This window comes from Artibeus jamaicensis, unplaced genomic scaffold (assembly GCF_021234435.1).
Source record: "Artibeus jamaicensis isolate MK-2021 breed Jamaican fruit bat unplaced genomic scaffold, CSHL_Jam_final contig_1128, whole genome shotgun sequence".
NCBI classification, from domain to species: domain Eukaryota; kingdom Metazoa; phylum Chordata; class Mammalia; order Chiroptera; family Phyllostomidae; genus Artibeus; species Artibeus jamaicensis.
Genome location: NW_026521220.1, coordinates 754,198 through 776,119, shown reverse-complemented (window position 1 = coordinate 776,119; position 21,922 = coordinate 754,198). Strand labels below are relative to the sequence as shown.

The window sequence follows — 21,922 nt, the reverse complement described above, 5'->3', positions numbered from 1 at the left end:
TCATCACCCCGCCGGGTGGGAAACGTGGGCTCTGATGCGATCGTTCCGGCCCCGGAACAGAGGGCTAATAACGGGGTCCGGGTGCCGCCGGAAATATCGACCCTCAGGCCGGCGAGCGGAGGGGAGATCGCATTTCCAAGCACCCCACAGCAGGGTCGCATTTCCAAGCACCCCAAGCACCAGAAGGCAGGGATTGTGAGGCTTGAGCCCGCGGATCGGGGGTGGCAGGCTGCGAGGCCGAAGGCTAGGACCCCCTTCATAACTTAACCTTTGGAACCCGGCACCGCCAGGTAAGGGGCGCCCTGAGCGAGGCGAGGCATTTCACTGTACGGATAGGGAAAGTAAGGTGTAGAGTGGGGGAAGGGGGTTGTCCCTAAAGGGATTTGGAGTAGGGTTAAGTCTTCTGGAGTCCCGCGGTGCCCGAGACGGGAGAAGGGCTTGGACTTGAGGCTGACGAGGAGGCGGGGCCTAGACGTAGCTGAGCAGCGAAGGGGTAGAGCCTCTGGGGAGCCAATGTTCGCGGAACCACTGGGCTTCGGGGCGGGACTCAGGGAGGGGGCGGGGCTTCCAGGGAACGGAGGCGGAGCAGAGCTCGCAAGTCAGCGTGAGGATTGGGACGGGGTGGGGACACCAGAAGGCGAGACTGCGAAATGCCCGGGAGAGCTTAGACCTGGTGCCTGGGCCCTATAGAAATTGGAGTCTGGAGAAGGCAAAGGGAGGGGGATATTTGGAGGCCCAGGGAAGGGGCGGGGCCTAGGGAAGAGGCGGGGTCCAGGGATAGGAGGCCTGGAAGGGCCGGGGCGGGGCTTGGGGCGGTCCAGCTGCGGTCTCCCGTACTCCCCACCGTGGTGGTGGTGGCGGCCGAGGAGCAAAACACGTACCGGCTCCGTTCCCGCCCCCGTCGAAGCCGAAGCTGCAGCCGGCGCCAGACTGGGGCCATGGGCGCCCCGCGCCGCCCGGGTCATGAGGACGGAGGCGGAGGCAGCGGGGTCGCCGCTCGAGCTGGGTTAGTGCCACCCTGAGGGCCCAGCCCTCATCCCGGGGAACGTGGGGGATCCCGCCCTAGCGCGGGGCAGGGTCTGGCCGCGCGACCTTGGGCCGACCGCCGCCTCCAGAGGAGCTATAGAGCTTAGAGCGAAACTTGGCCAGGTGAAACACAGACGCCTTGGCCTCCCAGCTCCCAGCCTGGGTGTGTTGGGTGTTCCTGACACTCCCAGGGCTGAGACCTCAGTTAGCTCCAATAGAGGTCATGGTAGGGGGGTCCCAGGTTGTGAGGCAGGGGCTCCACCTCCCCTAGAAGCGAAAGGTCCTGCTGGAGCCGCCCTGGGAAATGCTGACCCCTGGGGAACTGAGGCCTAAAGCACAAGGAACTGCCAAGAGCACAGAGCAGTGGCAGGGCGCTTCCTCTGGCCTCCCAGACTGTTTCATCTTGTTCAGTTCTTCACCCTCTGGTTCCTTCTGCTTCTGAGTACCTTTGGTGCAAAAACCAAGGCTGGCACTCAGTGTCATGATTCTAAGAAGGGAAGGGGAGAAGTAGTGACTTCTGTTCTGCTTAAGGCACAGGGTTGATGAGAAAGTGCTAGGACTAGAAAACTCTGCAGTGGAGAGGTCAAGAGCATGTGGGACCCTCCACTAAGGCATCAGTGTGACCTTAGTGTCACACCCTTAGTGTCTGCAGCAAGGAGTTGGGCCTGATGCTATCCTGGGGTTTCCATCCGACTCCCCCAACTCTGTGATCTTGAACCAGGTACGTGCTTTTCCTGAACCTCAGTGTGGTAATGGCTCACCTTTACAGGGAGCTTTCTCTGAGGAGGCATTGTGCTAAGCTGTGTACACGCAGTGGCTCATTAATCTTCCTAACGACCTAGTGCCGAAGGTTACCATTGTTATTTTCACTTTTACAGATGAGCTGACTGAGGCTGAGAGATGTTAAGTATTCAGGGCCAGGGAGCTGCCTTCCTTCCTTGGTGATAGCTGCCAACTGAAGCCAGCCAAGGCCTTCTAGGCAGGCCCTAGCTCTCAGGTGGGACAGTCCCTCTGCTCCAAGCATCAACAATTAACAGTGGCATTGGGCTTGGAAGACCTCGCCTACCCTTATCATCCCCTGCAGGAGTATCTTGGTCCCTAGGGGCTGACCTGCTGGTGCCAAGACTGGTGATGTGTAGCACTTTGGGGCCTCAGGATTACGGGACTCCAAGGATCAGGGCAAGAAGAGGAGGGACAACAGAGTTCAAAGCAGCTGTCCTGTGCCACATTTACAGCCGGGCATAGGAGAAAGCACAGACAGACTCAAAGCCCAGCTGAAAACGGTCCAGCCAGTTAATACCAGAGCCCAGCCTGCAGAGTGAGGAGGGGGCCTTGCACAGAGAGAGGGCTGTGTCTGGAAGCCTGGGGGTGGGGGTGCCGGGCATTGCAGTGACAGGCAGGCCCGGGGCATCTCAAGGGATATGGCCTTTGAGAAAATCACCTTTCACTCACCAAGCATGTCTGAGGGCCTGTTCTGGACTGAGTGCTAGGAGGGCGTAAATACCACCTTGTCCCCACCTGCCAGTGAGGAATTCTCCGTCTGTCCAGTGGAGAAGTCAGACCACCTCAAACACTGCATATTGAGGGGCTCAGAGAGGGAGGGGGTCCAGAGCATTTGGACATTCAGAGAAGGGAGACAGCATCCCAGACTAAGGGATATACAAGAGCAAAGTCTGGGTAGTAGCAGCCTGTGTAAAGAAAAACAAAAGGCAGTTTATGGCCACAGTGAGGAGTTCTTGACAAGGGAGGCATGCGGCCATGAGGGGACAACACCCTGTGTAGAGCCCTCCCTCCACTCAGTCCAGCTGGGGGGAATGCCTTTAGATTATGGATTCTGGGAGGGCAGGGCCTGGGTGTTAGTCACTGCTGTACTCGGAGCCTAGCATACAGTGGGCACTTAGTGTGTTCCTTTCTTCCAACAAATGTTTATTGAGTTGCTACTAAGCACCAGACACCAGGCACTGGGAGTAACAGTGAACAAGTCAGCAAATTCTTTGCCTTCAGGAAGTTTACAGTCTAGTCAGGAGACAGAATAACATTATTATTGTTGTTGTTGTTGTTGTTGTTGTTGTTGCTATTGTTCACGCCAGCACCCAAAAGGGGCTATACACACATTCTTGCCCTGAGCGCTCACAGCACTTTGCAAACTGGCATCTATGATGGTCCGTTTCATAGAGGAGGAAGCAGGCACAGATAGGTCCAGCGCCTTGAGGTCACTCAGCCAGCAGGCGGCCTGCACTTGCCCATGCCGTGCTGCCTTCCATGCTGCTGCACACCCTTGGAGAAGGGGAGTGTGGGGAGAGAGGCCAGTCCAATGCAGCAAAGGAGCAGTCACGTGACCCTGCCACCTGGGAATGTGCAACAGCACAGAAGAGCTCAGATAAACTCCACACAAGGGTCCCCTGTGTGAGGCAGAGCGTGAGTTCAGGTCTGGTGGGAATCTAGAAAAAGGGGAGAATGTGGCCAGCCTGGGTTCAGGGAAGGCCCTGGAAGTGGTGGCACCTGTGCTGGGGAGGCTTTACATGCAGAGTAGGAGCTTCAAACCCTCTCTGGGCAAGGAACTGCCCAGATGAGGCCGGCAGGTAAGGTGGCAGGACAGACCCTGGGGCTAGTGAGTGGCCCTCCTGATTGGTGCGTGCCATGAGAGCCAGGGCTGGCACGGCAGGCAGACCCCAGGGGGGGCAGCTCTGCACAGGCTGGTCTTGGGTCCCAGAGAGACCCCTGAGATGAGGAAACAAGACAGGCTGGGTTTTTGTGTGCGGAATGGGTGTCACCAATGAGCCTCGAGCAGGGGCGACAGCTGGAGGGAGGTACCTCCTGGCTCGTTAGACTCTGAACTTGGTCCAGACTGAGGAAAGCCAGAATGGGAGAGTTCTGTGAGCTGGCGCCAGCTCACCCCCGCCTCAGGGCCTCCACGCATGCTCTCCCCGCGTGGCCCTGTGGTTCCTGATGCTGTGCTCTCTAGGTTGTGCCCCCACCACTTCCCTGGCCTGGCCCCATGCTCTTCTCTCACACACACTCACCTGTGCTGTCCACCAGGACAGGGCCCGGCACCAACCGCTGTATCTGTAGTAAACTGCTGGGCACTCGCTAGGTGCTTAGGAAATATTTGTTGATTGAATGAGTGGATCAGACCAAAGTCCCCTCTTTAGAGGTGGCCAGACTCAGACCAGCAAGAGGAAGTCAGTTTCTCAGTCTGCAGCCAGCCGGTGGCTGAGCCCGGGCAGGAACGCCTAGGTCGGGCCCTTTCTGCCCCACCTCACTGCTTGGCAAGGACAGACTGAGGGGTCACCCAGAGTAGCATTCCGCATACACAGATTACATGGCAGTCCCCTTCCCTTAACTGTGGTCTTCACACCTTGGTGGCCCTGGGGGCTTTGAAGTCAGACAAACCTCCAGGGGCCTCGTGAATACAGACATGAATAGCTGCTCTGTGCCTTTCATGAGCTGGCCCTGTTGCTGCCTCCTCCAAGCTCCCACCAAAAAAGAGGGCTCGGAGCAAGAGAGGCCTGTGGGACGGTAAGCGCACACAGTGGGGGGCTGGGTGGACAGACGCACCGTCATGAAGAAGCGAGAGGAGGGAGCTCAGGCTCCTAGGAGGCCAGGAGAGTCCAGGCAGAGGGAGCCGCATGACAGGGAAGCCCTGCCTGCAGGGCGGCCTGGGGAGGACAGGTGCAGGTGAGGCGGCTGAGGCTGCTGGGGCAGCAGCCATGGCAGCATTGTCCTAAGAGACGTGCAGACCAACCACTGGAGGAGGCCCCTGTGTGCGGCTGACCCGCTCCAACTGGGGCCTGGGGAGGTCACCGCTGTTGGAAGGAGAATGGAGTGGGAGCCAGAAAAGGCCCCCGCAGGATCTGGGTGGGGGCCAATGCCAGAGGTTCCAGTGGGGGCAGCAGTGGCAGGCACTGTGCCAAGGATCTGTGACCGCCCTGTGTTTCCACGCAGGGGACTTTGTGCAGCTGCCCGTGCCTGTCATCCAGCAGCTCTACCACTGGGACTGTGGCCTGGCCTGCTCCAGGATGGTGCTGCGGTGAGTGGGCGGGTCGAGGTTTCGCCTTCCACACCACATGCTCTGGCTGCGGGAAGACACAGGGAGAAACCTGGGTGGGATTCATCACTCATGTGGTCGTCCTTGGTCGGGGCTTGTGGGAGGCCCAGCTTCCATTGAGGCTCACTGCCATCTGCAAAAGCAAAATCGGTAGGACCAGGACTTCCAGGGGCCCCCTCTGGGAATGCCTGGGACCCTGGGGATGGCCAGGGAAGTCCTTGGTGCCCAGGCCTGGCCCAGAGAGTGACCCCATGGCTGGGACACAGGACCTCCCACCTTCTGGCCTCAGGCTCCTGGGAGACTGGGTCACTGGGGAGCCAGCCACTGAATTGAGGCTGCGTGAACATCACTGGAACTTTGACCCTCGGGGCCTGGAGGACCATGGCCATCCCCTTATAGGAGGAGTTTTCAGGTGGCTGCCTGCCCAGAAGCTCAGAGCAGCTTCTCCCTTACCCACTGCACATCCTGGAATTCCAGGCAAGACAGGGTTCAACAGAAGAATTCTCTGCCTAAAACTTAGAAAACCACCGATGTGGTCCAAGCACCTCATCTTAGAGATGAAGCTAGTGAGCCAGAGAGGGTGGTGACTCGCCCAAAGTCACACAGCCCACAAGAATGTGATATGCAGAACCTAGGCCCTTGAATCTAGGGCGCCTGGACAGCACGGCACCCAAGCAGCTTCAGGTTGTGCCCGGGCAGTTTGTGGGCAGGACATGAGGTTTCATGACAAAGGACAGAACCTTCTGTGGAGCAGGGGCTCTGCCGATGGCTGATGGGCCCGCAGGTGGAGCATGACCCCAACCAGGTTCCCTTCGAGGGCCAGCAGCCCTCAGTGGCCTGTCCGCCCCCAGGTACCTGGGCCAGTTGGACGATGGGGAGTTTGAAAGCGCCCTGCAGGAGCTGCGGCTGACCAGGAGCATCTGGACCATCGACCTGGCCTACCTGATGCGCCACTTTGGTGTGAGGCACCGCTTCTGCACCCAGACCCTGGGTGTGGACAAGGGCTACAAAAACCAGGTGGGTGGCCGGCCACCGGGCCTTCACTGGGTTCAGTAGCTGGAAGAGGGCGTAGTCAAGGCCTGGACAGTTGAGTGGGCACATGGGTGGGCAGAGACCAGGGGGCAGCGGCAGACGTGCTATGGGCAGGAGCCAGTCCGGGTGACCTTGCTGTCGCACCTACCCAAAGGACCTGAGCAGTGAGCTGGTTCCCCCCAGCAGCTCCCCCCCCCCCAGAGCCCCCACCACGTGCCTGCAGCAGCACACGCGGGTGTGTAGAAGAGCGTCTCGGCCGCCGTCCCACGCCCTTCCCTGTGTCCCTCCACACAAGGCCGGGTATGGGGCCTCGGACTCGGCCCCGTCCAGCCATCATTTGCCCGTTTTCTTCCTCCTCGAAAGAATAGCCGGCTCCCAGTGGAGTGATTGGTATTTTGGAATAAAACCCCAAATGTCATCTTTTTTCTTTTTCCTTTTGCAAAAGAATGCCGACGTCGGCTGGTCGATAACCAGTGCGTTTCCCTCCCTGCATAGCTAGAGCCTGCGTGGCCTGCCTCTGCAGCAGACCTCAGTCCAGATTCTAACTCTTGGCAGAGCAGAGTCACTTCTGGCCATTTTGGCAAGAGGGTTGTTGTGTGGTGGCCAGGGCCAGTCAACCTAACTGTCCCCTGAGCCTCCCCAGCAGGGAGGAAGGCCCTTGCACCTGGTTTCTCGCCATGGCTACAAGGCAGAGGAAGGGTCCCAAGAGCAGGGTCACTTCTGACACCGCCATGGGGGCTCTGGCCCCCTTGACACCCCCGCACCAGACAAAGTACGCTCCGTGGACCTCGCCTGGCTAAGCCAAGTGGTGGCTGAGTGGTCACTTTCGCTCATGACCACGAGAAGCACGAGCCCAGGGCTGACTGACCTTCCCCGGGGGGCCCATGAGAGCCTGGCTGCCCACCCATTTCCTGAGCACCCTCTCCCTGCCTCTGCAGGGCCCTGTGCACTGCGGCCAGCCGCCCCGTCGGCTCGGACAGAAAGCTGTCTGCCCCCGTGCTGCCCGTGCTCTCTCCCCAGCAGGCCGGGCTGCTCCACGTCCCGCCACCTCTGCCCCGCAGTGTGTTCTGTCCAGACGGGGTGAGGGCAGCCTGCCCTTTGCTCTTCAGTCCTTCTACAGGAAGCACTTCGACACAGAGGAGACTCGGGTGAACCAGCTGTTTGCACAAGCCAAGGCCTGCAAGGTGCTGGTGGAGAAATGGTGAGCCCCCCGCCACCCTTCCTTGGACACGTGCTCACCCATAGACTTGCAGCTGGGGAGGCCTCAGGATGGAGGGTGAGAAAGGCCAGGGCCCTGGGAGTCGGGCAGAGGTGGGCTTCCTGCCCGGGTGGCAGTGGGCTCTGCCATCCCCGAGCCTTAGGTTTTTCATCCATAACGAGGGGGACTATGGGGCTACAGGCGGATCCTGAGCAGGGGCTGGAGGTACAGGTGAGCAAGACCGACTCCAGCCAGTTCTTGGTGGCCTGGGACAGAACACAGTAACCCAGATGAAGGGGGACGGCCTGAGGAACGTGATGGCATGGTCACAGAGGGTGACAGGGACCACCCGGCCGTCTAGGGCAGCCTGGCTTCCACATCTCCCCACGATCTCTGTGACCTTAACGGCTCTTCCCTTCCCATCTGCTTGGAGGGGCAGGAGTCAGGTAGACCCTGGGGGTAACTTGTCCAGCTGCGAGCGACTTTCTTCCCTGGGCTCACTGTGGGCACCGCACTCAGGCCTGATGGCTCCCGTCCCAGCCGGACTCCCCTTGACCACTCTTCTCAGGTCTCCCCGTTCTTTCCGGATTTCTGTTTTCATTGTTACCGTGATGTAGCCACACTGTGGGTGATTTGGAAAATGGGGAGTCTGCACGCATCCTTAGGCCAGAGGAGCTGTGTTGGAAGGAAAGGCAGCAAGTGTTTATTTAGTGGCTGCCGTCTTGCTGAGTGGGAAGTCGGTGCTGTGCGCACTCAGGTGAGGAAAGCGAGGTGGGAGAAGTGGTGTGAGCCACCCACAGCCCCCCTGCCCCCAGCAACTTGGCCACGCCGCGATCTGAACCTGACACCTCCGTGCTGTTATCTTACGCAGCCTGCTGCCTTTCCTTCCACCCCAGCCCCTGCTTTTTCTCGTAGCTCAAATCCCACTCCTGTTCCTACCATTGGGAATTCAGCCAGGTATTTTGTTTCAAAGACCAAATGGGAAAATGACAAGCTCTCGGGGCTGAGACAACAAACCCGACTGGCACGTGACTTGGCTGTGGGCTGGAGCTGGGCCAGGCCACCACTCCTGTGGAGAGCACTAAGGAAGGAGGGCCGGTAATGAAGGCGGAGCCCCCAGCCTAGAGGACTCACCCCAGCCTCTTCTCCCCTCCTGGGCTCTTATTTGGACTTGCTGTCTTATTAGGGGCACCCCATGAGGCAGCTGGCTCCGCCGGCCCGGGTCCCCCTGGCAGTGCTGCTCATCAGCCTTACTGGGCGGCCACTTCTGCCACTGAGGAGCCTGAGGGAAAAGAGAAAAATGGCCCCTGCAGGGAAGCATTTGATTTTGACACTGGCAAAGCCATGCTTGGCCAGATTTGGGGAGTTAAATTGGACCAGCAGATTCTAGCATAAACCACACATGGTTTAGGGTAAAGGACCAGTGGAGGCTTGACTGAAACAGTTCACTTACTGTCTGGGAGGTGGGGTCCCACGTGCCGCTCTACCAGCCCCTGGTGGGGGCTCATCTGGACCAGACCTGCCACCCTGTGAGGGGCCAGCTTGTTCCTGAGCACACTCAGAGCCCCCCTCCCCCCCACTGGTTCTGTGCTTGGCCTTGGACTGAGCCTGGGCCACAGCAACAAAGCAGGACATTCCCACCTGCAAGGAGCCCAGGGCAGAGGGAAGACCAGCCATGTCCCCACGCTGTGTGGCACAGGGCAGAACAGGCCCAAGCAGGGATGGGAGATGGGGATGGGCCCAGGGGCACTGGCTGACCCTCCTCCCGCCCCCAGCACGGTGAGCGTGCAGGACATCCAGGCGCACCTGGCACAGGGCCACGTGGCCATCGTGTTGGTGAACTCGGGGGTGCTGCACTGCGACCTGTGCTCCAGCCCCACCAAGTACTGCTGCTTTGCCCCCCGGGGCCATCGCTGCTTCTGCCGCACCCCCGACTACCAGGGCCACTTCATCGTGCTGCGTGGGTATAACCGGGCCACTGGCTCCATCTTCTACAACAACCCAGCGTATGCCGACCGTGAGTGTGGGGGGTGGGGGCGATGGGCAGGGACCCCGGACCCCCCAGCTCCTTCCCACTTACCCTAGTGGGGCCAAGGCCTCTCTCACTGCCTTCTCCCCAAAGACCCTGCTTCTCCTGGACCCCTGTCACCTGTGCCATCCCTCTGGGCATGCAGCAAGCCAGCCACAACTCTCAAGACATGCTGGCCTCCTCCACATCCAGGTCATTACCAGGCCTGGCCACCTGTCCCTCCCCCACTGCCAGCCGCTCACCCCCGTCCAGGACCCCACGCACCGTCTCATGCTGGAGACTGCAGCTTCCTCCCCCTCGCCCCCCACTGCAGCCCCCACAGGACGGTCAGCATGCCCATCAGAAAGCCTGCCCGGCCCCACTCCCTTCTGTAGCCCACGCAGGGCTCCCCACTGCCCTGGGCACAGGGGAGGGCTGCCCTGACTCACACAGACCTGTCCCACGGGGCCTTGAGCATCTTTCCTCCCTTCTCTGGGCCTCACTTTCTTCATCTGCTGCCTGGGGCGGGGACAGGACCAAGCTCACGAAGGCCACAGTAGGCGAGGAAGGCTTCCGGGGGTGGAAGACTTGGGTGGGGAGGGGTGGCAAGGCGGGCGGGACGTGCCTTCCCCGGGCACCGGTGAGGCAGGCGCTCTCGCGTTGCCTCACAGGGATGTGCAGCACCAGCGTCAGCAACTTTGAGGAGGCCAGGACCAGCTACGGCACGGACGAGGACATCCTCTTCGTCTACTTGGACAGCTGACAGCGGGAGCCTGGCGTGCCCAGGCCCTCAGACCCCGCCCTGCCCTGCCCCGCCCCGGCCTGGCCTTCTCAGGAGGCCCTGCCCCAGGCCCAGGGCAGCTGGGGCTTGGGTGCACAGCTTTGGCCTCAGCCCGTGTCACAAAAGCCCAGGGAGCTCTGGGAGGCCACGGCACAGCCGACTCGCCCGCCAGCAGTGAGTGCCGTCAGGCCGCTTACCCCCCACCACTGGTTGCTGGTCCCCAGAGCTCCTGAGCAGAGCTGCCCCAGGACCCTTGGCCTGACCCCAGCTGTGTCCGGGGCCCCCCAGCCCCAAGAGTTCCCTTGTTGCCTGGGCCTATCCCCCCACAGACCTGGGGACCGAGCCCTGGCGAGAGCTGTTACTTGCCAGGGCAGCATTTGTGTGTTTGGAGACGAGCCGACCCTGGCTGCACGGCAAGCTTTCCTCCCCCTTCTCCCTGGGGGTGCTGCAGGGTCCCCAAGGACCCACAGCTGGTTGCGAGGCCTGTGGCCCCTGAGGAGGGCTGGACCTCAGGCAGAAAGGACTCTGGGGCGCCCGCAGCCCTCCGGGGACTCCAGTTCTACAGTGTGTGTGGGCAGGAGCCTGGTCGTGCTGGCCCCAGTGCTGGCCGTGCTCAGGGAAGCCTGACCCAGAGGGCCCCAAAGACGCCCCCACCCCGACCTCCCGACACTCACCTGAGTCCCAACAGTGGGGCCCATCTGAGCACGGGGAGCCCAGATCTTGCAGGGCTGGGGCGCGGGGCCTGTGCTCCTCAAGCAGAACCCTGGTGTTCGTGCCAGGACCTTTTGCACAGAATGTCGGGTCTCTTCTGTCTGGATGGAGAAGGGTGACGCCTGCCTGGGCCACACAGTGTGGCGTGGCGCGCGGACTGGAAGTGTTGCCTTTTCTTTTTTGGGGTGAGAGTTGGTTTTTTGAGATTTAAGTTTTCAGTGTTGGGGAGTGAGAATCACCCTCAAGAAAATAATAGCAAGATTGGGGGTACTCTGGAATGGCTGACGCCTCTTTTGGGGGGGGGGGAGATAGGCCCGTTGGAGTTACCTTTCAAAGAGCAGGACTCCCAGCTGGTGGGCTGAGTGCCAGGGCCCTCACCTCGCAGAGTCCAGCCAGGTTTGGGTGAGTTTGCCCAGGAGCCCGGTGGAGTTGGGTCTTGAACCCAGTCTGCACCTAAAAAAATAAGGGAAGTGCATCATTCCCAGAGGGGCTGGGGACACACACACCCCTCTGGGGCTGCCCCTGGTGGAGGGGCCCCAACAACCTCTTTGCTCCTCTACCCCTGAGTCTTGGTCTTCCAGTGCCCACGGCATGGTGTGGTGGCAGCTGCTGCCCCTGCCCTCCCCCCTCAGCTGTCCCCTCCCCTCCATGGCAGCTCCGGGGCAGAGGTGGCCTCTGCCTGCGAAGGCCATCAGACCGCCCAGCTGCATTGCTCCTCGACACCAGATGCAGCCGTGGCTGAGAAGGGAGCACTGCAGCTGGGCAGCCACCCTGGGTGCGAGGCTAGTGTCGCCTTCACGCTGGTCTCACGTCTCTTGCCTTAATGCGGTGTGGCCCCGGACTCCAGGGAGTTCTGGCTCCACGCCCAGCAGTACCACATGTGATAGCCGTGGGGTTGGGGCAGGCTCCAGCGGGGTCTGGGTGAAACTGGGGGGAAGACAGATGTATCATGGGAAACAGGAAGTGGAGCTCTCAGGGTGGCTGAAAGGGAGGCCCGGAGTCTGCACAGGGAGAGCAGACTCCGTGGAGAGTGGTCACAGCACCTCCGTCTGTCACGCAACGTGTGGAACGCTCTGTCCCTGGGCTTGGAGGATGGCTTCTCAGGGTGAGCCAGAAGTTAGGGGGCAACTGTCTGGAAGATTGACAGGAAGGCCGCCTGCCCCTGTGATGGTGCTGTCTTCCTGGAGAGGGTCGTGGGGGCAGGACGCAGCCCACAGCATCCTGTGCAATGAAGAAATCATGGAAATGACCTGAGAAATGGCCCCGTTAGGAACTGCTACCTACAGAACGTGGCGCCCGTGACCCCTGTCCATAAGCTGAGGGTCCAGCACAGCCCCCAAAGCCACAGTGGACAGTTGGCTTTGTTTACTCCAGCCACATGGGGACAAAAAGGATCTTTTGCATTGCAGAGATTTTATACATATATTTTGTTTGTAATGAGCCATTCTCAATAAATGTTATTCTTCTGCAAAATGGTGGCAGCTTCTGGTCTGCCCTCATGGATCCTTGTCTCCTCAGCACAGTCACGTGGGAGCCAAGTCCTTGGCTGGGATCCAGCTTTCTGGGGTCTGCATCACCCCCTGATGCGTGTGCAAGGCCTAAGCGGGCAGTGCTGGGGGTGGAAGCGCCTCAGACCTCAGCTGGACTGAAATTCTTGAAGAGGGTGTGGGGGATGTAAACCCATGGATAGGAGGAGGGCCGGGGATGGGGAATGTCAAGTGAGGGGTGCAGTGGGGTCCACAGGATGGACAAGAAGGGACTCCAGCCCTCCCTGCACCCTCCACTTCAGCCAGCAGCTTATCTGCTAGCTATTGGGTCCTCCTTGTATTTTATTTGATAAGAATTCTCCCTCTGAACCAGGAAGTGTTTGGGAATCTTGCATCATCTGGCACCTTCAGACCTGCTTGGCTCCTACAGGGGGCTGATGGAGTCAGAGCCGGCTCTCTGGGTAGGGCCCCAGTGTCTGGCCTATGTTTCTGACTGATGGCTGCCCTGTCTGTGCCCAAGCCCACGCTATGGAGATACAGTAGCAGGAGTTCTGACTGAGATCTCAGACTCTGCTCCAAACTGGAGAGCAGCCCTGTAGACATCAGAGAGCTGCCCAGCTGCTGTGGTTCCCAGCCAGAGTGCACCGGGCAGCGTGGCACATGCAGCCAACAGCACGGGGACACTAGTGAGCCTACCGTCTGCACTTCAGCATCAGCCTTCTGCCCACCCAAGGGGAAGGGGCTCCGTTCTCAATGCGTATATCAGGAGCTGGAACAGGAATAGGAGTGATAGGTTTGGGGCCTCTGAGTGGCCAGTGAGTGCAATTATGGGAGAAAAATGACAGAATGAGGCAGGTGTTGAAGCGGGGGGAGGTGAGGAGGTGAGCTGGTGAGTCCTGGGTGGACTTGGAGGGTGGGGACTGTGGCGGACAGGGTGAGGGCTCCAGGCCAGGCCAAAGAAGACAAATGGGTGCAGCTGAGCTGGTGCCTTTTGCCCAGGGTCAGACTAACCACTGGTCTGGTCCAAGGGCAAGACTGCACCCGAGGTCCTTACTCAATGTGCTCTAGACAGAGCTAGAAGCTCAGAGCAATGACAACTAGCCATTGCTGCTTTTTCAACCCTCAGCCCAAGCCAGGTCGGAAGCAACCCCGGCGACCCTGTCAGGGGTGGGCCAGTGCCAGAGGAGCCAGCAAAGGAACTCCGTCCTGGAGCCAGAGATGGGGTGGCGCTGGCCTCTGGGAGCTGCTCCCAGGCAGGAAGCCTGGCACGTGTCCCCAGTTCCACCACGTACATATCTGTCTCCAGCACGTTTGCCGGGGGAGTTTTCACCCCAGAACTGATAGGCCCTAAGGCAATTTGGCTGTAAAATAAAATAATGGTTGACAGTTTGGTTTACACTTGGCAGACTTCATGTATTCTGTCAGTTTGGCCTCCTTTCCCCACCAACTCTGTGCTCACAGTGCTCCCACAGTCCTCACAGTGGCCCGGACAGAGACGAGTAGAGGTGGTGGCCTTAAAACAGTGGATGATAACAGCCACGCATGAAGCCGGACTGCACACAATACTAGAAAGCAATCATGTATCAAATATGTTTGCAAATCCTCCAGTGACCGCGGTCTCTCTCCCACCCATCAAATCCCAAAAACTGGACCAAGCTATGGTGACTGTGAAAGTCCTGCAGCTAATTCACAACTGTCTTCCAAAGCATTAAGCATCAGTTCTGCAGCTGGAAACTGACACCGCTCTTAACAGAGAAAGACATTTTAGCGGAAAAGAAAAAAAGCACAATGCTGAAAGGGGAGACAAATCAACAAAGCAAAAAAGAATATATCGCTATGAACAAAACACTTCAAAGCCTCTTTGCAATAACACTTTTAAATTCTTGTTACTAATTTTTTCACTTTCCATTGTGTGCTTTCTAATGTCTCTTTTCTTTTTCATTGTTTCGTGGTTTATGATGAACTTGCCTTATGGCCAATTAGTTACGTGGCAAAAATGCTCTCAGCAAAGATGTTTGTGGTAGAAGCACCTAGAGCCCCGGAAAAGCGCAGACACTCCTCTCCTTGCCAACTTGCCTCCACTCACCTGCCTGGCGACAGCATCCAGACACACATCAGGGACTTGCTCCTCCAGCTTCAGAGCAGAATGAGAAAACCAGGAAGATGCAGACACATCGCACCGCTCAGTCATTGACCCCAGGGGCTGAGCAATGGAACTAATGTGGACTTGAGTGTTCGTGGAAAAACTTCAGTGCTAAGAAATGGAGACTGAGCCTCCCACAGCCCAGCACAGTGGCCTGTCCCGTGGCTTCTCCATCATCTCCCCGCCCCCATCCCCTGCCCCCTTCCTCTTGGCCTCTCTCTGGCTGCACGTCCGGACGCCCATCCTCAGTACAGGCATACGTTGGAGATGCTGTGTGTTCGTTCCAGACCACTGCAATAAAGTACTACATAAAGCAAGTCAGAATCCTTTTGCTGGGGGAGGGTCTTGCCTTCAATTTGCTAAAAACAAAAAACAGTGAAACACAATAAAACAAAGTGCAATAATTCGAGGTATGTCTGTACTGTTTCCCAAGGCTCTCCCATAGCTGCTGGTGGGATCCTGGGCTTCCCCAGCCCTAGGAGATCCTGTGAGCCAGTCTTCCCAAGCTGTTCAGAGCTCCACAGTTCACAAAGGCTGATGCCCACATCTCACTCCACCCTCAGACCCATGAGGCAGCCCAGCTGGCCTCCTCTTGGGACCTCCCACCTATCCAAGTCCTTTCCTCCCTCAGGGCCTTTGCACCTGCTATTTCCTCCCCTATCCCCTCCTTAAGGGCTCTGCTCAATGCGCTCACTTTTAAAGGAGCACGTCCATCCTTTCCCCCACATACCCCAATCACATCATCCTCTCTCCTCTGCTGCAACCCCAATACCTGACACCTGGTAGGCACTTGATAAAGTATGTGACTGAACGGTTGACACCTCTTCATGTGGCACCTCTTTTAGGTGCCACCCTGACCAAATTCAGGGACTTGGGACCATGTGGTCAGATTCACAATGCTTAATCCAACAGTCAAGGAAAACCTGCTGCTTCCCCTTTATCCATCTACCATGCCCCAAAAGGAGGCCTGGCACCTTCTTGGAATCGTTGGGTGTTGGAGTCAGTACTGCCTCCCTGGGGCACCCTACTTGGTCCCTTTGCATCAGCTAACCCGCAGACCAGCCCCCTTTGAGCTGGACCCAAGGCAACAGACTGTGCTGAAAGCTGCCCAGCAAGCTGTGACCCGCTCTTGGGGGCCCTCCAATCTAATGACCCCTTTAAGCCACATGAGTCTCTGTGGCTGATGAGTGTGTAAATTGGAGCCTCTAGTCAAAGGCAAGCTGGTCATCCCCAGGAGCACTCTTGGAGTTTTGGACATGACCCTGACACAGTCACCAGCTACACCCTTTTGAAAAGCTTAATACTGGGCTCTCACTGAAACTGGATATCTAACCCATGGAAGTTTCGCTTGTGCACTGAGAAGAATACATTCAAAACCAGCCAGCCCAACCCAAGTGACACCTCAGCTTTACATGGAAAAATGGCAGCTAATCCTTTGGGGGAAATTTACATTCCAACTCCACCAAAGCAAAGCCGCTGGCTCAACAGTGACCTCCAGTTCCCGAAATACCTGGGCCTGGTTCACCAGTGGGTCAGCTAAGCAGAGAGACAATGACATGCCCCTGGCCGCTGCGCTGCTCACCCTCAGCAATGCTGCCCGGAACTGAAAATGGATGTGAGCCTCTCTGCTCAGTGGGTGGACCTCAAGGCCAGCCTTGGAGCCCTGGGCCAATCAATACTCCGGCTGGTAAACCTTGGCATATTTTTACTGACTCTTGGGCTGTTGCCAATGGCCTCGTTGTTCAGTCTGCCACTTAGAAAACCACAAACCAGCAGATTAGAGACACCTTTCTAGGCGGCCATGGGCTGTGGAAATCAATTCTGGCTGGTCAACTCATGCCGGATGCCCATGATAGAAGCCTGTGTTCTGGTGACACCAACTAGACAAAGACAGCTGATTGTCCCACCTGTCACCCCGTGATCACTGTGCTGGGCATGGGGACATGTGTCCGTACCCACCGTGGACCAAGCACAAATGAAAAACTGTTCCTGGTGCAGAGGCTCTCACCACGTGACAAGCTTGCGACTCCCCACCAAGGGCTGGCCACTGGCACAGAAGGAGGTCACCTCGCATGTACAGGGCACGCCCAGCCTGCTCGTGGCAGATTAACTCCATCGTATCTCTGACACCCACTTGGGGCTTCTGGTGGCACCTCACCACTGCTGACACTGTTTCAGGTTATGGGGCTGCTGTTCCAGCCCAATTGGCCAACTCGGGGCACACCACTGTGGCCCTTGACACTAATCCGCGTGTTGTCTTTGGCTCCCTGGGCCATTTCCAGCCCGACGAGGGTGCCCCTTGGATCTCAGGAGCACATCATCACAATGATGCACAGCGGGCGGTCACGGTGTTCAGCGGACCCTCCGCATATCCGGACATCCGCCGGCATCTGCGATCGCTCAGCCCTGGAACGCCTCCTCAAAAATCAACTCAGAAGGGTTTCTGACTCTGCCTCCCACACTCCCACCCTGGGCCACGCACTTCTGTAGAGCAGTTTGGTCACTGACGGCAGCCGTCTGTAAAGAGGCCATTTACTGGGTACATCAGGAGGAATGTGCCAAGAAGGTCATAAGGACCTGTGTTGAAATTTGAGGATTCACACTTGCCTATTCCTGGGCATGGCGCTCTTTTCCCTTCCCCCAGAGCAGCTCCAGGCCTGCCAGGTCAGCGTGTCTGTCTTTCGGTGTGGACAGCCCAGCTGGAAGAGCGCCTGGACACTCGAACTCCATTCTGGCGCAGTGCCTTGAAGTCTCCTGTTGGACGGACGAGGCCCAGGTCCTGGAAACAACGACCACTTGAGAGAGTGCGTGGCTTGCCAAGAGCCAGTAGGGCAGCGCAGGTGGGACAAGGTGGGGAATGCGATGGGTCCCTGTGCGTTTTATAAAAATGCCCTTGTTCCCCTTGCAACTGAGCCTTCCAAACTAAAGGTTTGGGTTTGAGAATGGGATAACTGGGAAAATAAGGAAGGTGGTGCTTGAGCTACTGGAATTCAGCTATGCTGCTACCTTGGAGCGGGAGCAGCAGTGCTAGCACCTAGGAAGGAAATACCTTTGACCCCAGGAGACTCGGGGTGGGGGTCGCTCATCATTAATGATCTTGTTTCCCCATCGCCTCTGGAGCCTTCCTCATGAACACAGGCGCCCTGGTGCAGCTCTCCCAGACTTCTGCAAGCACCTTAGATGCAATGGATTCAGGGTCTGCCTGTGTCCTGACCAGGTGGCTTTGACCCCAAACGGATCGCCATCCCATTAACCTTACCTGAAGTCTGCTGGGATGGCGGGGCACGTCCCCGCCTCCTATATCTTCTAGGGAAAACACCTGTGACACCACCAGATGTCTCCCCAACCCCCCGCCCCCCCTTCACAGACCTCAGTCAGTCCTCTGCAGGGGAGACCAACGCTAGCCGGCTGGCGGCGTGGGCAAACGGGACAGGCTGGACTGACTGCCCTTGGCCGTCCTTCCAAGTACAAGGCTTAGAGTCAAGTATTCACACTAACTGGGGACCCAAAGGCCTGTGCCCTGGCCAGGAGGCCACACTGAAGGTGCTGTCAACCTGGGCTCCAACTGACATAGGTCCCACTGGGGGGACCCTAAGACTTGTAAACACTTTCTTTCTAGGGGTACAGTTATCCGGATGACTATACTTGTGTGAAAGCCTGGCCTTAACTTGCCAACCTCTCCGAAACCGTGTCTTGCAGCTACGAGACGTTCCCGTGATTTCAATAAACGGCCCCCACAGGCAAGGAGGCCCACAGACGGCCGTGGCGCGCTCACTAAAACGAGGCTAAGCTTACGCAGGGGAGCTGCCAGGGCCCGTAACGTGTCATCCATGTGCACGCCGTGAGCCGTTATCCTTGAGATGGTGGCCATCTGATTAGAGAAGGTGGGGCACCATCTGGCCCTGACTTTAGCCGAAGTGACCAGTGGCACCACCTTGGCTCCAGAGGCTTTCAGGGCAGTGCCAACTCCCTGCCCAGCGTCGGCACAGATGAGAGATTGGCCTAGAATTCCTCCTCGTGGGCCAAAGCAGAGGCTGGACAACGTCTAATACTTGCTTTTGTTTCTGGATGAAGCACTGAGGCTGAGTGGGAAGGTCAACATTTGAGAAAGACCCTGACGGTTTATGCGATGTGCCCAGCCTGTCCGGTGGGAAACCCTGAGGGGTGGGACTGAGGTTAACACTGCAGGTGGGGCTCACTCTGCCCTTTAAAGTGCTGGGGGGCGGACTGAACTCATGCGGGGCGGCCTCTGCTGGTCAGATTCATCAGAGCGGCACATGCAGGGAAGTTGCAACGGGGCTCACTCGGCCCTCTTTGCTTTGTCCTATAGGAACTGCGGCTGGGGACTGCGGCAAGAAGATGCTGGTACTCTGGCTGCCACGACTGTAGTAAACTCTCCTGGTCTCTGACCCAGACCCCCTGTCTCCGGCAGCCTCCAAGGAACGGAGGTTGGCTGACTTGTCAGCCTGCAAATAGGGTAGGAATTCAGACTCTGCCCCGTTCTTAACGAGATGTCCACGCTTTTTAACACAGCAAACTCCATTTCTTGAAATCTAGCCTAAAGCGAACAAGAATAAGACAGTTTAGCCATTAAAATGTTTATCCCAGCATCATTTGTAATAGCAAGGAATGGATGAACGAATAAATGGACAACTTAATGTGCAATGTAGCAGAATAATTAAATAAATAAGAGCGCATGTACATGTCAAACATTCTGCAACTGGTAAAAAGAGTTTAAAAACATGTTTGTATGGTGAACGACGATGCTCCCATTATACCATGACACTGAGGGGAAAGACACCAAATTATACAGACACTGCAGTCCCTGTTATTTTAAAACAGGCATATAAAAGACTGGAAAGAAATATGCCCAGTATTAGCTATGGTTTACACCTGGGTTGGAGGACTAGAGACGACTCTCTTCCTCCTCCATATTTTTCCTTGTTTTCTCTAAAGTACTTGCTCATTACAACTAGGGGAAAGGCCCTGGCTGGTGTAGCTCAGTGGACTGAGTGTGGGCCTGCGAACCAAAGGATCATGGTTCAATTACCAGTCAGGGCACATGCCTGGGTTGCAGGCCAGTTCCCAGCAGGGGACACATGAGAGGCAACCACACACTGATGTTTCTCTCCTGTTCTTTCTCCTTCCCTTCCCCTCTCTCTAAAAAAATAAATAAATAAAATATAAAACAAAAACAAAAACGGGAAAGAAGCTGATCTCTCTTTTGTGCATCCTTTGCCTAGTCCCAGCTGAGCTGACCTGCCTCCTTCGGCTCAACAGACCTTCCCTGAGGGCCTGATGTGTACCCAGAGCAGGGTGGGGATTAGGGGGGTGGGGGTGGGGAACAGGGAGGAGCAGAGCAGAGGCCCAGCGCTCAGCCTGCGCCTCCCGGACACCGCACTCTGGGGCCTTGACTGGCTCTCCAAGGCAGCTGTCTTCAGCACTAGCTGGAGTGGCTCCGGGCAGAAAGCAGGACAGCCCTGGGCTCTAAGGATGGGGGCGGGGTGGGGGAGGGGAAGGCTGGGGCGGAGCTCCAGGGATGCTTCCTGGAGGGAGGGGGCACAAGGAAGACACTAACTCCCCCACCTTGGCTGGTGGGGGTGGGGTGGGCAAAACCAGTTCTTCAAAGGCCGACTCTCCCCAGGTGACCTCTGGGCTGGTTCTCATTCTGGTGAGAAAAGAACCACCAGGGCCTTTGCCCTCACACCTTTTAAAACAATTTGGTCCCATCTGCATAACGTGCGATTTACCATTTTAACCATTGTGAACTGTGCAGTTCGGTGGCCTTAAGTGCATTCATATTGTTGGTCAACCATCACCACTGTCCGTCTCCAGAACTTTGTCATCTCCCCAAACTGCAACTCTGTCCCCACGAAACGGCAGCTCCCAGTCCCCTCACCGCCCGCCTGGTGACCACAGCTCTAATTTCTGTCTCTGTGAGTCTGACTGCGCTAAGGTGCCTCCGGTCAGTGGAATCGCACGGCACGTGCCCTTCTGAGACTGGCTTCTCTCACTCAGCACAGTGTCCTGGGGTTCATCCACACAGCCACGCGGGTCAGAATGTCCCCTTTTTAAAGCCTGGATGACACTGCGTTATTGAATGTACAGACCACGTCTTGTTTGGGCCTGCGTTTGTGGTGCCCCCGCTTTCGGTTCGGTTGGGCACGCACTAGAAGGAGAACCGTTGCGGCGCACGGTGACTGTCTGCTCGGTGGGGGAACTGCCAGACTGGCCCCCAGCAGTGGCACCATTTCTGTTCCCACCAGCAGTGTGCAAGGTTCTAGTTTTCCTCCTCATCACCCATACTTGTTAGTTTCTGGGTTTGTTTTTTTTTTCCTGCTAAATAATAGCCATCCTAATGAGTGTGAGACGGTATCTCACCGCTGGTTTGATTTGCATTTCTCTAGTGGTTACTGATGTTAAGCAACTTTTTGTGCACTATGGGACATTTATACAGGGGTAGGCAAAAGTAGGCTTGCAGTTGTGAGCACACAAAACACAGCTTCTTCTTGCATTATTATTTATTAATTATTGTACTATTTATTTGAGCACCCCTGGGTATATGTTTGGAGAAAAATCTATTCAAGCCCTGTACCCATTTTCCATAGATTGTTTTTTAGTTTTTGAATTTAACCCTTTATCAGTACATGAGTTGCAAATATTTCCTTCCATCCTGTTCGCTGTCTTTTTACCTATTGATGGCATGCTTTGACGTACAAAATTTTTAATTTTGACAAAGGTTCCAACGTATCTATTTTTCCTTTTGCTACTGGTGCTTTGGTGCCACATCCAAGGAACTGCTGCCAAATCCAATGTCCTGAAGGCTTCCCCTATATTTCCCTCTAAGAGTTCTGGCTCTTATGAGAAGGCCCTTGACCCATTTTGAGCTAACATTTGCATACAGTCAGGGAAGGGCCCAACTTGATTCTTCTGCACACCGATGTCTGGCTGTCCCAGCGCCACCGTTGAAAAGACTGGCCTTTCCCCCACTGAGTGGTCTCGGCACCCTAGTCGGAAATCATTTGACAATGTACGTGCGGGTTTATTTCTGGGCTCTCTATTCTTTCTATTGGTGTTCGTATCCGTCTTTGTGCCAGTACCACCTGTTTTCATCACCAGAGCGCTGTGTTAAGTTTTGAAATCCGGAAGTCTGAGTCCCCCAAGTTCATTGTTGTTCAAGGCTGTTTTGGCTACTGGGGGTCCCTTGAGATGCCGTATGAATTTTAGGATGGATTTTTCTATTTCTGTAAAAAACATCCTTGGGACTCGGATGGGGATTGCACTGAACTGCAAACTGCTCAGGGCAGTACTGACATCTTAACAATGTTCAGTCTCCCAATCCATGAACAATTCGGTTGTCTTTCCATTTATTAACATTTATATCTTACTTTAATTTCTTTCACCAGTGTTTCGTTGTATAAGTTGTTGGCTTCCCTGGTTAATTCCTAAGTCTTCTATTCTTTTTGATGCAGTTGTAAAATACATTAG

At 56.7% G+C, this 21,922-nt stretch overlaps 1 protein-coding gene across 5 annotated transcripts; it reads left to right on the top strand.

Annotated features, from left to right (window-relative positions):
- Positions 1-12: 12 nt before the first annotated feature.
- On the top strand, positions 13-12,442 carry GUCD1 (guanylyl cyclase domain containing 1). Of its 5 annotated transcripts, XM_037158730.2 has the most exons (8): positions 675-1,006; positions 1,670-1,747; positions 4,972-5,056; positions 5,926-6,091; positions 7,216-7,307; positions 9,080-9,321; positions 9,400-9,525; positions 9,984-12,442. In XM_037158730.2, the coding sequence occupies exons 3-8, from the start codon at positions 5,046-5,048 to the stop codon at positions 10,073-10,075; spliced, it is 729 nt and encodes a 242-aa protein (XP_037014625.1). In that variant the 5' UTR covers positions 675-1,006; positions 1,670-1,747; positions 4,972-5,045; the 3' UTR covers positions 10,076-12,442. The 5 variants fall into 5 exon arrangements, with proteins under 5 accessions (XP_037014626.1, XP_037014625.1, XP_037014623.1 ...); XM_037158731.2 differs by lacking the exons at positions 675-1,006; positions 1,670-1,747 and adding an exon at positions 13-290; XM_037158728.2 differs by lacking the exon at positions 1,670-1,747 and having other exon boundaries at positions 676-1,006.
- The last annotated feature ends 9,480 nt before the right edge of the window (positions 12,443-21,922 follow it).